This window comes from Trifolium pratense, linkage group LG7, assembly GCF_020283565.1.
Source record: "Trifolium pratense cultivar HEN17-A07 linkage group LG7, ARS_RC_1.1, whole genome shotgun sequence".
Taxonomy (NCBI): domain Eukaryota; kingdom Viridiplantae; phylum Streptophyta; class Magnoliopsida; order Fabales; family Fabaceae; genus Trifolium; species Trifolium pratense.
In genome coordinates, this window is record NC_060065.1 from 56,649,140 (window position 1) to 56,662,977 (window position 13,838).

The 13,838-nt window shown below is 32.9% G+C and overlaps 2 protein-coding genes, 2 non-coding genes and 1 pseudogene across 4 annotated transcripts; 3 read left to right on the forward strand and 2 right to left on the reverse strand.

The window, feature by feature from the left end:
* Nucleotides 1-175: 175 nt before the first annotated feature.
* LOC123900228 lies at nucleotides 176-318 on the forward strand. The gene has a single exon (XR_006805881.1). It is a non-coding gene; the product is annotated as a small nucleolar RNA snoR135 (small nucleolar RNA).
* A 324-nt stretch (nucleotides 319-642) lies between these two features.
* On the forward strand, nucleotides 643-767 carry LOC123900213. The gene has a single exon (XR_006805867.1). It is a non-coding gene; the product is annotated as a small nucleolar RNA snoR77 (small nucleolar RNA).
* Nucleotides 768-5,211: 4,444 nt separating this feature from the next.
* On the reverse strand, nucleotides 5,212-8,360 carry LOC123899347 (annotated as a pseudogene).
* Nucleotides 8,361-8,499: 139 nt separating this feature from the next.
* On the reverse strand, nucleotides 8,500-9,396 carry LOC123899348 (NADH dehydrogenase [ubiquinone] 1 beta subcomplex subunit 3-B-like). The gene is made up of 2 exons (XM_045950459.1): nucleotides 9,138-9,396; nucleotides 8,500-8,743 (listed from the first exon to the last, which is right to left on the reverse strand). Exons 1-2 carry the CDS (start codon nucleotides 9,324-9,326, stop codon nucleotides 8,723-8,725), a joined length of 210 nt encoding a protein of 69 aa, XP_045806415.1. The 5' UTR covers nucleotides 9,327-9,396; the 3' UTR covers nucleotides 8,500-8,722.
* A 545-nt stretch (nucleotides 9,397-9,941) lies between these two features.
* On the forward strand, nucleotides 9,942-11,864 carry LOC123897739. The gene is made up of 2 exons (XM_045948483.1): nucleotides 9,942-10,245; nucleotides 10,654-11,864. Exon 2 carries the CDS (start codon nucleotides 10,654-10,656, stop codon nucleotides 11,521-11,523), a length of 870 nt encoding a protein of 289 aa, XP_045804439.1. The 5' UTR covers nucleotides 9,942-10,245; the 3' UTR covers nucleotides 11,524-11,864.
* The last annotated feature ends 1,974 nt before the right edge of the window (nucleotides 11,865-13,838 follow it).

Sequence of the window (13,838 nt, forward strand, 5' to 3'; positions counted from 1 at the left end):
ATTCATCCATTCATCGCTATAATCTTTCACAATTATGTTCTCTTTTCTTCTCCAAATCATATTTTTTTTTTTTGTTTTCTCTCTGTGTTTATGTTAGATGTTGTTAGTATCTTTCTTTAATCTTTTAATATATTTATATTTTCATATAATAATAAAATAGTTAGTATTTTGTTAGAAAGCAGGGATAGTGTGTATCGGTATGTGCTATGATTTATGCATTCTTCCGAAAGTATTCCCTTGCAATATTAATTTGAGAAAATGGGCAGTTGTGTTTCATTTTCTATGTTGAAAATCACAACAATCATTTTCCCTATATCATAAAATAAAATCTCCAATTTCCTCAATTTTTATTCAATTAATAAATATTATTATGTTCTAATGAAGTTAAATAGATTTTTTTTTAAGGGTCTGGAGTTTGGCTCTTTGGCTTATAAATCATGTGCCTTTGAGATGAATGCAGCACCCAATAACAAATTAATCAACCTTTTACCAATTTTTGCTATGAAGTGTATTTTTTATAAATCTGGCTATTTATTTGGTATGGTTGATACATTTATTTGTTTCTAAGTTGTTTACTATTTTTTATGTTGTAATTGTGCTATATTGGTGTCAAATTGAATTGTAATTATTGAGTGGTGATTCAGGCAGCCTACTTGCTAAGATTAAATGGCATGAAAGGTGTTTAACTACTCATAAATCAAATGCTTTTGCTCTTCAGACTTGCTGAGATTTTTCTCTGAAGTTGGTCTAGTAAGCTTTAGTACATTTGTTATACCTTATTTTGGCCTTCCTTGTTGATGATAATTAGTTTGTTGGAGACGCATGGTAGAGCTCAACATTTGATCGACATTTATAGACTATGTGCAAAAAGAATCATCACAATGGTCAAAACATGGGTGTAAGTGTTTATCAAGTGTTGGCTCTTTGCCATGCTTCTTCCAACAAACTAATGTTATGATCAATCAGGGATACCAACATTTCGAAAACTCTCTTGTGCACTTAATAGTTGGTGCATTGTTGGTGAATTTAGATTTTCAATATATTTTTTTTGTCTGCTATATTTCGTATTTTGTTTCAAAATGGTTTTTCTTTTTGTTCAAAATATGATAAAGTGACCAAAAGTGATGGATACTCCCATAGGATAGTGATTTAGAGTGCAGCTAGGGTTCACACGAAGAGAATTAATCATTGTTGGCACAACAGGTGTTGCTAACATCTTTGAAATTTTGGTGATTGGACTCTGATCTTTCAATCACCATGATTTCAAAGATGTTAGGTTGACATTGATATAATTTTCTTTTTGGAGGGGGTGACGGAATTGTCAAAGACATAAAGCAACCAGAGTGTTTTCTAATTCTTGGATGGTGTCACAACCAGAGTGTTTAGTCATCTTCAACAAATTAGAAAACTAATAATGAACTTAAACAAAACACCATGTACATGTAATTGCAACCAACTATACACACATAACTGGAGAATATGAATAGGCTTATTTCAACAGAGGCAAAGAATAGAAGATAGGAAAATGGAGAAATCCATCACATAGATAAAGAAGAAATAGGGACTGAAATAGATTGATCTGAGTAAAAATTGAGATCACACTGAAATAGATTGATCTGAGTAAAAATTGAGATCTGACACACCATGTCAGTGTCTAATAGACAATAGGGAAATAGATCGAGACGCGGCAGCCATGGTGGTTGAGGGAAGTGGGCGAGGGAATGGCGAGTTTAATGAATGCAGTGAAATTTTACCAAGAAAATGGTTTTGCCCATTCTCTCGGCTCATAACCTCATTTACTTGTAATAATTTTTTAATTTAGGTGAATTCATAATTAAGTGAGATTTGATAAAACGTTAATTTCTAAATCACAATCAACACTCCGATATCTCTAAAACAATTGAGGATTGAACAATCATAGTTGATCTAGTATCAAAATATAGTGCTAATAGTGAATTAATACTTGGAAGAACAAACATTATTGAATAATACTCACTTCATAAGTGCATTAAATAGAACTCAACAACTACATTGTTCAAGCAACATCAAATTAAAATAATCTATAGAAATCTAGCTACTCATTGTTATTACAAAAATTGCAAGAGAATTAGAGAAAAAATAATTAAGATTTGGATGAAGGAGAGCCTTCAATCTTGTTTCCAGTGAATAAAACCATTGGCCAAGATCTCATTTTATGGAACAGAAACAAATCTAGCATTTTCGCCCAAGCGAACTATTTTCACCTCAAGCGATTTTTTCATTATGTAGAGGTGTCAAACAGAGATTAGCTGAAAACTCGTATGGGTGAATTATGTCTCGCCCAAGGCGAAATTAGCAGAATTGAATCCTCAAAAAATGGCAAAAACTTGCCTCAGGCGAACTTGGCAGAAACTAAGCAAAATTCATGAACTCAAAGCTCGCCCAGGCAAGCTATGCTTAGTCCCAGGCGAATTTCATAGACTTAAATCCCTGATTTGCTCCTTTTTTTTCTATTACAAGTAATCAAAATTTCTATGCAACTTCTAACTAAACTTATACTGAGGGCCCGTTTGAATTAATTTATTCATGAACACAAACAATTAGTTAACCTTGTTCATAATGCTTGTGCACCAAGCAATACCTCATTCATGCATATGTAACATGTTCATAGCCTGGAAGCAACCAAATATTGAATTTAATAAAATATCTGTGTGAAATTGTGAATTATTTAGTCCATTTTTCTACTTTGTCAAGAATTTTATGATGTTGACTAAGAACAAAGAATTTTTTTTTTTTGAAAAAAGAGTAAAGACTTTTTTGTCACCACTTTTGTTGCACTGTTATCTTTCTTTTGTCAATTGTGCAGAAAAGGGTGTGACTTATGATGGTAGGTCACTCATCATCAATGGTCAAAGGATGCTTCTTTTCTCTGATTTTGTTCATTATCCTCGTAGTCCTCCCAGGGTACACATGTGTTTTTGTGTAACTGTATTTGAATTTAATTGATATGCACTAACAATATAAAACAAGGAGGGGTCGATGTGATTCAAACTTATGTTGTTTAGAACATTCATGAACCTGTGCAAGGCCAAGTCATGTCTCCATGTGTTTCAAGACCAAATTTGAGTATCACTATATATTTAGTTGGATTATAATAAGCTATTGCTAACATATATTAGTGCTTGTTATCATGTGCAGTTCAATTTTGAAGGAAATTACGATTTAATAAAATTTATAAAGATGATTAGGAGACATGATATGTATGTAACACTTAGAGTTGGACCATTCATTGAGACAGCATGGAAGGAAAGGAAATATTTTTTGTTGATTCAAATTTTCTTAATCAAATTTTCTTCCAAATATTTGAGTTAAAGCAAAAAGGTTATTCCAGTGTGCCGAATCACAGTTTGAACCTTGTTGATAGAGACATTTACATTTATTGTATGTATGATGAGTAATGAATCCTTAAATAAGATCGACTCTGTAGGAGAAGTCCAGTGGATTCAACCAAAAAAATTCATCGAAATATTTAAAATAATACCACTTATCTTTTGCTAAACCTTGTTCAACCGACTACAGTGAGGTTGCAGTACCTTTCTATTATTCAAGCGTAGGGTTTATTAGTACAACTTGTATTTATATACTACGATTTAGTTTATAAGAGTATTCTTTCGAGTTCACTTATCAGTAAACTACGAGTCATACCAAACACGAACTTAATTCAATTCACTTCAAACTCAATTTTAACTAAATCAGTTTAACAATTTCAAGTCGTATTTGGTAAAATGATCATCTACACATACACTTAGGAACCTGCTTCATGCTATTTGAAATTACTCAGTTGTTACAGATATCAAGCATTTGGAGATCCGCCATCTAAAAGAACAACCGAAGACATTGCATTTGCTAACTATTAAATGGTAAAAAGCATGGCTGTCCAAACTTTAGTGTCACATTTTGTACAAAAAAAACCAAGTAACATCACTCTAATAACATGTTATTATATTTTATAATTGATCGATTTATTTCTAGAAAAAATGCGGGTAATGGGTACGGGTATTTTTTCAAACTGCGGGTATGGGGATGGGTACTATAGTACCCTACCTATATCCTACCCATTGTCATCCCTACCGGATCCTACTTGGAGCACAGGGTCGCTGGGGTCCGCACAATGTCATTGCATGGCCTTAACAGTGGTACTCGTGATCTGTCATACGTTGAATGGTCACAAAAGGTGAGACTATAAATAACATTGTTATCAATTGTAGATGGTAAAAAATAGCGGTTTGTTTAAATTCTGCTACGTAACAATGCTATAGCGCTGCTATAATTGTTATTTGATAATATTTTGTACCAAAGAATAACATATTGTAAAAGAATAGCGATTTGTTCAAATTCCAACATGTCATAGCACTATTGCCACTATTTAACAACACTGGTATAAGAACTTCACAGTATAATGATTACCAAGTGGATGATTTTGAGACATGTGTTCAAGATATGACTGTGCTGCAGGTAGGTGTAGATGGTGAAAAGCTCAACATTTTCACAGAGCAAGGTTCCCAAAAGTTTGAATGGACCAAAGTTAACAAGGGACCGGCTCTTGCTCAAACATGGTACAAGATACTCCTCTTTCTTAAAACATATATACACAACAAAATGGCATGTGGATTTCAAAGTGAATTGATATGTAGGAAAGGCTTCTCAGCCAGTATAAGTAATGTGCCATTACCATAATAATTGGGAAAGACAAAGTGTGCAATACCAGTAGACAACAACATTTTTGATAAGCAAAGAAATAGTTATCCGGGAAGTCGAAAGACTCTAGCCACTCAAGCGCATTGCGGTCGTAAGAATGTGCAGTCACACATTTCAACTTGAGAGGGTCAAGTTAGAATCTGAAGAAGCGAGCTTAGCACGTGAAGATGATCAGACAGCATACTTTAGCTACTGAAGTCATTTTCAAATTCAATTTTAGGCACTTTAGTTTAGACTGTACTTTTGGCACTCTTTTAGATGTTTATGAATATGAATAGGCTTTAAATTGATTTGTTATTGTTAAGACCTTGTTCATCAGGTAATTTACAAGATTTAGAATCAGAGGAATAATCTAGCTCTTCATGCTGCTGAGTTCTCTTCAAATGTTTAGGTTAATGACTAATGGCATAGCCACACTCATCCTCCCCTCAAAAAGTAAAAAACAGTTTATGCAAAAGTTGTAGGCAACAAAAAGAACGACATGAATATGATCTGCCTGGATAATCATTATTTGATTTTTTGTCGAGGAAACTGGATAATCATTATTGATCATGCCTCAACTTCTAATAATACAACTTTGTAATAGACTCTTGCCTATATAATGGGGACCCTGGGTGTCATCCCAAGTATACAAGAAAAATACACGTGAGGTTATCACAACATACAAACATTCACTATAAATTACAAAAAAATTGCATAAAGCTGCAATAAAAACATCGAGTCCAAAGCTCAAGAATTACAGAATGCATGAAGCGTATCATCTAGAGCCTTCCTGTCATAATCCCCTGTGAAAATGCAATTTCCTAGAGGACCCTTCAGAAGGATAAGTCTCAGCAATCCATCTGCTACCTTCTTATCAACCTGATATACCAATAAAAGTGAAGTTTTAGTCACGGTATAAGCAAATCAAGCATTAAGAGTATTCAAACTGAAGCATCGTCTCTTACTGCCATGACAGATTTAAACATGTCCACGGACATCATTTCAGGAGGCACAATAGGTATCTTCCTGTTTCAAAATGTCACTAACTCGCTTCACAATAGAATCATCAATCCAACCTAGGCGGTGTGACATGTCAACAGTCATTACCTGAGTACATCGACATACAGTTTCCCTCAGAATAGAAACAAAAGTAGGTATAGTTCATGGTTTTATTGTAAAAACATACATATTTATACCGTGCCAGTTGCAACAGCCTCTCCATGAAGCCAATGGCCATAGCCAACACTAGTTTCTGTGGCCTAAAAAAGGGGCCATGGGAAAGAGCAATAAAATCAGAGAAGGACATTTGCTGATAAAGAAAATGCAGAAACAACATTGTTTTGACTATTTTGATGAAAACAACTTGCACAGCAAATAAACACACATTCTTAGATTTTCAATCATAATATATTTTAAAACCTAGATGCAAGTGGTCTGAGAAATTACGGGGGCAGAAAGATTCATGAAGTCGTTAGACTTAGAATAACTCAAAGCAATATAACATGAAATGGGGCACAAGTGATTAATTAATCAAAACAGTAATAAATAACTAAAATACACATTATTCATAACATTTTCTTTATTCTATCCTCTTAGAAATGTAACTTCCGTGTTTGATTAAATTGACATGTTGATTTCAATCATGCTAAAATAAGATTGTTATTTGTACACCATCTTAACTACTAAATTTTTCTCAAACAATCCATCACTCCCTCATAACCTAGGTTATAAATATTTCATACGATACAGGAAAGCCATGGTACTAAATGTTTCTCAAACAATCCATCTCTCCCTCATAACCTAGGTTATAAATATTTCATACGGTACAGGAAAGCCAAGGTTGGTCTTCACAGCAAATATTTGAAGTTTCATTTCCGAAAATAATACAATAAACAGTAACAGCTACTCACATGACCAAATGTATGACCCAAGTTCAATGTTGCCCTGACTCCACATTCTCTCTCATCCAAGGACACAACCTCTACCTTGTTTTCACACGATCGCTTTATAGCATATGCCAATGCATTAGGATCTCTGCAGTGGATGCCAAAAATTTGTAAAAACAGCAAGAGTAGACAAGCATGACGAAGGCAATTGACAACATTAGGATCTCTGGTAATGTATCTAATGTGTCTATGTCTATAAGCACACACTGAGGTTGGTAAAAAGCACCAATCAGGTTCTTCCCAAGGGGATGGTTTATCCCAGTTTTGCCACCAACTGAAGAATCAACCTAAGAACATAATACACAATACAATGAACATGAAAAAGGGATCATTTAGGTAATATACACTAAAACCATCAACATTGCACAGAGCATTAGCAAATCTAATTGACGTCATGAAAAGAAATTTTAAAAAATCAGCTAAGACTTGTGCCATAACAGTGGTTGGAATCTGTATAAAATTAACACACCGTAGTGTTAGTGACAATAAGGACATTCTTTCCATGGACATGCCTATAATTATAAACATGAAATAAAATCAGTGCCTCATCCTAAAATTTAATTCCCATGGGTGTTTGTAAGTGAGTAGGACACAATTAGGGGTGGCAAAAATTCACTAGATAAATAAATTGTATAATACTACATTTGTCCCTAAATATCTGATCCTCTTGAGATTTTTTCTTGTGTCCCCTTATTATAATACTCCTTTCAAATTTTCAAGTGCATCAATTATTTCTTTGCTAACACACTCGTACCCCTAATCATGTTACATCTTCTTCTGCAACTTAAACTAAGTATTATGACAAAAACATAACCCAATTCACTCGTAAACTTGTAAAGCAGTACTTATGTCAATTGTCAATAAATTTAATATTACTATCATCTTTCTTAATTCTCGTGATTTTGTCGAACATAGTCCATTACACAATTACTTGAAAATTGCACTCACAACTCCGACCACCGATGAATGAACTGTCAGGTTTGGTATCAACGACTGCATATGATCCAGCAATGATGTCCATAATACGCCCAGCTAATTGAGACATCAAAACCATTGGATCAACTCCAGAGTCCATCAATTCTCTGGACCTTTACACCGTCTCTGCAGTGTCTGCTGACATTGGTAACTCCAAAAGTTCCAATAACTTTTCATCTGAAACAACTCCCACCTATTGCAGGTAAATACAAAACAGCATAATTTGTAAATGATATTCGTGCAACCAAAAGAAAAACTTCTGTGAAAGTCAAAAGCATTGTCATAATCGTTGCATTTCATAGAAAAATAGTCACAAGCAACAAACTCACAAGTTCGTTGACAAGAGAAGTAGTGATTCTTTTCCCCCAGCAAACTAAGCTGCTCTAACATTGTCTCTGCATCCCAAAGTGGACCATCTGCATTCATGTCAATAAAGTCCAGTACATATTTTCCTTAACCTGGTCACAATATCCCCATCTTTAATTTTATTGAAAAGGTACTTCTGGCATCGAGACTGTATTGTTCGTGAAACATTGTCAAAGTCGGATGTTATAAGTGATTTTTCCCAAACCAGCCAAGTGCTTTTTCCCTCCCCCTTTACCCCCCATCTCTGCAGCATTAAGTGATTCACTGCTGTTTGGTTCTGTTATTGAATTCTCTACCTAATTAAGTGGTTAGAAATTTTGTGTCTATGAAATGGAGTACTGGTATATATAACATACAACATATTGAAATCAATCAAACACAAGTGATTTCTTCACACACCCGTGAAGGATTTTGCGAGTAGAACAAACAACACATCTGAATTGTAATTAAAATACGAAAATGTAGATTTACTAGTACTAATCACTCACTCAAATGACAGCAAACAAAGACAAACACATGTAAAACAGATATGAGTAAATACCGAGTGACTCACTCAAAGAAATAAGTGAGACATAAAAATGTAAGCATACATTCATTCATTATACATAGTCTGAAATTTATCCTAATCAACAAATTACATGGAAGGGAAATCCCTGCAATGTAAGCTTATTTTACAAACAAACAAAACAAAATAAACGATCAATGAATGATTTTCCTCAGTGCTCCCCAGCCTTCACCTGCAACAGAGAATTGTAATTAACCGTAAGCCAATAGTGATTCAGATACTACTTTCAATTCAATAGTAACCTATGAAGCACGGACACTCCTCAGATTAGCCTGTGTCCCGTGTTGGACACATGTCGGTGTCTGACACAACACTTATACACTTATGATTACACTAAATTATATCATTTTCTCAAATTATTATCGGTTACGACGTGCTTCATAGACAGTAACACACAAAGCAGTATTGGATCAAATAATGAGATTGTGTTATTATATGCAATTGAATATTCAGATTAATAATAATATGATAGTAATTTGTGAATTGATGCAGCGATGAACTAAGGAAAACAGATCAATTGATGCAATTAATGATAATAAGGAAGAAAAGGGAAGAGATTAGGGTACGTGGTGAGAAGAGGAAGAATCATGATTGATCTTGTTGTAGACTTGCTCAGCGACGAGATAGACACCAAAGGCGACAAGAGCGATGCCGAGACCAGGAGTAGCGTGACGAAATTGATTGCCAAGCATGGGATGCTTCCTCCACTCGTCTCTCCTCCTGAAAAACTCTCCGGTATGCTTTCCAGCTCCCATTTCTCTCTTTCTTGAGATCGATGATAGACACAGACTCAAATTTGGGGAAAAAATGAAGAAAATGAGAACCCTACAACGTTTTTAATATTATTATTTTCTTCTGTTGTTATTAAAATGTTAGTAATTTTATTCTGTTACTATTTTTTTTTTTCGGGTAGTTTAATAGCTAAAAATTTTACCGGAAAAGTGGAATGTCCAGGTTCAAGTGGAGTGTTTAGATTCGAACTCCGATCCTGCATATAAAATGTTATGTACTTTATCGATTAAGCTAAGGATTATTATATTATGGGTCATGTTAAACGGTGTCCCCGAAACATTAGTTAAACATACTAAAAAAATGAAACAAATGATAAAATTAATGATGAGAGAGAATAATTCACATCATTAAAATATTGAATGCACAATTTACTTAATAAAATTTTCATATTTATATTCTTATCTAGTTCCCCATGCCCCGGATAGTATTTAGCATTTTCTTTATCGTGTTAATAATTTTTAATTGTTATTGTGTTATTATTATTGTTATTGTGTTAGTTAATTAATTAATAAAAAAAATGATATTGACTTATTACCATACATGAAGAACGAAGAAATGGATGAAAATACAAAAGATAAGAGTAATCAGTCAATTTAGTCCCTAAACTATCACTCTCTCACCAACTCAGTCCCTAAACTATTAAAACCAACTAAAAGGTCCCTAAACTATTTTTCATCCATCAATTAGGTCCCTAAACTATTTTCCATCCATCAATTTAGTCCTCCGTTATCTTTTCCGTTAACTATTCTTTAAAACCCTAAAATCCAAAAGCTACTTTTACGCTTATATCTCTCTTCTCGATCAACTCTCTCAAATCATCTCAATCTGAAAACCCTAGCGCCACCTATACGCTCCAATTCCGGTTGTCATCGTTGTTTTAAGGTATGTTTTTCACTGTTTTTCGTTCTAACTTTTATAAATTTGTAAGGGTTTATTCTCACTTGTTAATTTTCAGGAATGAAATTTGTGTTTTTTAGTGCAATGAACCATGTTGTTTTAGCTTGAACCAAATTTGATTTAGCTTGAACCATGTTGTTGTTGCTTCCTTTTTGGCTTATTCATGTTGCTGCTATTTTGAAGCTTTTGTATCTCTTATATTATTACCATCTATATTATTGTTTATGTTGTTTTGTGGTCCTAATTAATTTGTTTAAGTATTATAGTGGTCCTAATTTGTTTCTTTTTTATGCAATTGCCTCTTTATAGTGGTCTATTGTGGTCCCTGTTTTGTCTCCTCAATGTTTTCTCAATTTGTACTCCTTGTTAATACTATACATTATATTATATTAGATGGCTGAAAGTGATGATGATACAAGTGATGGAGGAAGGTTCTCTTATCACTCAGAAGAACTTAGAGGGCCTATTAGTTCATCTGATGAAGAGAATAAATCAGTGAGAGTTATATATCCACAATTCAATGCTGAAGCTCAATTTGGGGAAGTTAGGTTGGCTGTAGAGATGGAGTTTGCAACTTTGGCTGAATTTAAAAAAGCTGTGAAAGACTATACCATCCATATTGGAAGACAAATCAAATGGATAAAGAATGACAAGGTAAGAGAAAGAGCAAAAAGTGTTTTTGAGCATTGCAAATGGGAGATACTTTGTTCGCGTAGTAGTATAACAAATAGCTTTCAAATCAAGACTTTTGAAAATACAACTCACTCATGCCCAGGAACATTCACGAATAGTCATGCTGATAGAAAGTGGGTTATTGAGAAGTTGGAATTGAGATTGAGACAACAGCCGTCTCTTAGCCATAGTGAGGCTTATTACTTGATGAAAGAGGATTATAATCTACATTCGGAGGATAGTATGATTTATAGATCACTTAAACAAGCAAAACAAAATGTCGAGGGATCTGAAATTGATCAGTATGCTAAGCTATGGGACTATTGCCATGAGCTATTATCCCAGAATCCAGGTTCGACGGTGAAAATGAGCACTATACCACAACAAGAAGGGCCGCCAATATTTCACCGATTGTATATATGTTTTGATGCTAGTAAAAGAGGGTTCAAGGAAGGCTGCAGACCTATGATTGGATTGGATGGATGTTTTTTAAAGGGTTATTTTGGAGGACAATTGTTGACTGATGTCGGCGGAGATGCAAACAACCACATTTTTGTCAACTCCAGGATTAAGCCGAGGATCACGCAATGAAGGACCTTCTACTTAGTGCTTTTGTTTGATTGTTGCTTATAATATTTGGTTTTTTTGTAATGATGCATGCTAGTTTTCTAGTAATGAAATTATGGTTTATGATTAATATTGTTCTTTAGTTAACTAACTATGGACTGTGATTTAGTTAGTTCTTTTGATGGATAATGGATTTGTTGACTTATGAAATGAATTTGATGGATTATGGTTTAGTTGATTTATGTAATGAAGATTATGGTTTATGGTTTAAATTATGGTTAAGTTTGTTTTTTGGTTTTTGTTGATTTAGCAGTAATTTTTCATTTGGTTTAGCAGTAATGAATTTGTGTTGTTACTAGGTAGTGAACGAGACAAAGGATGATTTAGTAGTAATGAATTATGTTAAAAATGAATTTGATTTAACAGTATGGTTTAGAGACTATTTGTTTTAGCAGTAATTTGATTTAGCAGTATGATTTAGCAGTAATGATTTAGCAGTGTTGTTACTATTTTGTTGTTTTTTAAGATAGTTTAGGGACTAAATTGAAGTATTTTTTATAGTTTAGGGACTACTAACAGTCACTTAACGGAAAAGTTAATCGAGGGACTAAATTGAAGGATGTGAATATAGTTTAGGGACCTTTTAGTTGGTTTTAATAGTTTAGGGACTAAATTGAAGGATATGAATATAGTTTAGGGACCTTTTAGTTGGTTTTAATAGTTTAGGGACTAAGTTGGTGAGAGAGTGATAGTTTAGGGACTAAATTGACTAATTACTCCAAAAGATAAAGATAATTAATGTACTAAATCAGTTTTTGAAAATATGGAACGTCCCTTAACTCGACGTCGAGTTACTAGTTAGGGATATGACAATATACACAAAGCACTAAACAATGATGTTGCAACCTTTCGACAAGCATATGTATATGTTTGGTTCTGTGGTGGATAAAATTGATTTTGACAGAATTAAGTTTGATAGAATTGATTTTGATAGAATTGAGTTTGACAGAATTGATTTATGTTTGGGTATCTTTTACAAGTAAAAGGAATGTTGAGTTGCTCACAATCAAGTATTTTGATGATGTGTCACTCTATAAGAAAAGTTTACAATATTAAAAAACCTTTTTATCATCTCCTTTAATTAAATCATTTTAATTTTAATTATCTTTAATTAAATCATTTTAATTTTAATTATCACTATATAACCTTTTCATCATCTCCTTTAATTAAATCATTTTAATTTTAATTATCTTTAATTAAATCATTTTTATTTTAATTATCAATATATCAAATTATCACTATATAACTTCTTACAAGGGACCAACTAACAAAAATGAAAAATTATTAAATTAAAATGGACGAACTAATATATAAGATTTATATAACCACAAAATATTCATGACTATTGGAATTCTTTCAATACTAATAAAAAAAGAAATCATTATATTTCAAGCAAGTGAGTCACTTTGATATTCCAAACCTCTTTGATCAATCCCTTAAAGAACTGAATTTAATAATAAAAAAACGTGTGTCTCTCTTGCTTGAAATATATTCTTTCAATACTAAATGAATTAAAAGGGATCATTCTTCATTACTTATATTGTTTAGAAGGGATTGCTTGAAACCAAAGGGATCATACTTCTACTTAGCCTAATGAATTAAAAGGGATCATACTTCTAATTTTATGACTCTACTTAGACATATAAGTTATTGTGATGATGTGACACTCTATAAGAAAAGTCTACAATCTTTATTAAAACCTTTTCATATTTCATATAATAGAGTTACTCTAATAATAAATAATAAACAATAATAATATATTAAAAAAAAACTAACACAATTTATTGTTGTTGAATTGAGACAAAAATGAATTGCAAGTAATGAAAGGTGGAATGATGCATCATGTTATTGTTTTAATTGCATTGCAATATATTATTAAAATATATATTGTATGTTACAATTTCCTATTAATGCAATTGAAAACAAAGAATTCTTGGAGACACTAATATTGAATATGTAAATTTAGCTAATTATCAAACACAAGCTCTATATAAAGTTAACCCAAAAGCTAATTATCACCACACCATATCAGGAAGTCTACCTTCTATGTTTTAACAAAATTTTAATTTATCTATCTCATGGCAAAAACTCTATGGTTTCTTTGTCTAACATCTCCATGAGAAAAAGTTATGCATCTTCACCTTCCATATCTTAAAGTTACACATTTTAGTGTCTTGAATTGATTTAAAAGCTATTGTGTGCATATATATAGTTACATCATAAGTATATTGGTTTTTGTCGTTGGTATGTGATGGTGTCTAACCTCTTAGAATACCAGG

Excerpts from the sequence above, each read along its gene's own strand:
- LOC123899348 (XM_045950459.1), bottom strand. The coding sequence starts at position 9,326 with ATGGGAGCTGGAAAGCATACCGGAGAGTTTTTCAGGAGGAGAGACGAG. Across the intron at positions 8,744-9,137 it reads ATTCTTCCTCTTCTCACCAC|GTGAAGGCTGGGGAGCACTG; the intron begins GTACCCTAATCT and ends TCTCTGTTGCAG.
- LOC123897739 (XM_045948483.1), top strand. The coding sequence starts at position 10,654 with ATGGCTGAAAGTGATGATGATACAAGTGATGGAGGAAGGTTCTCTTAT.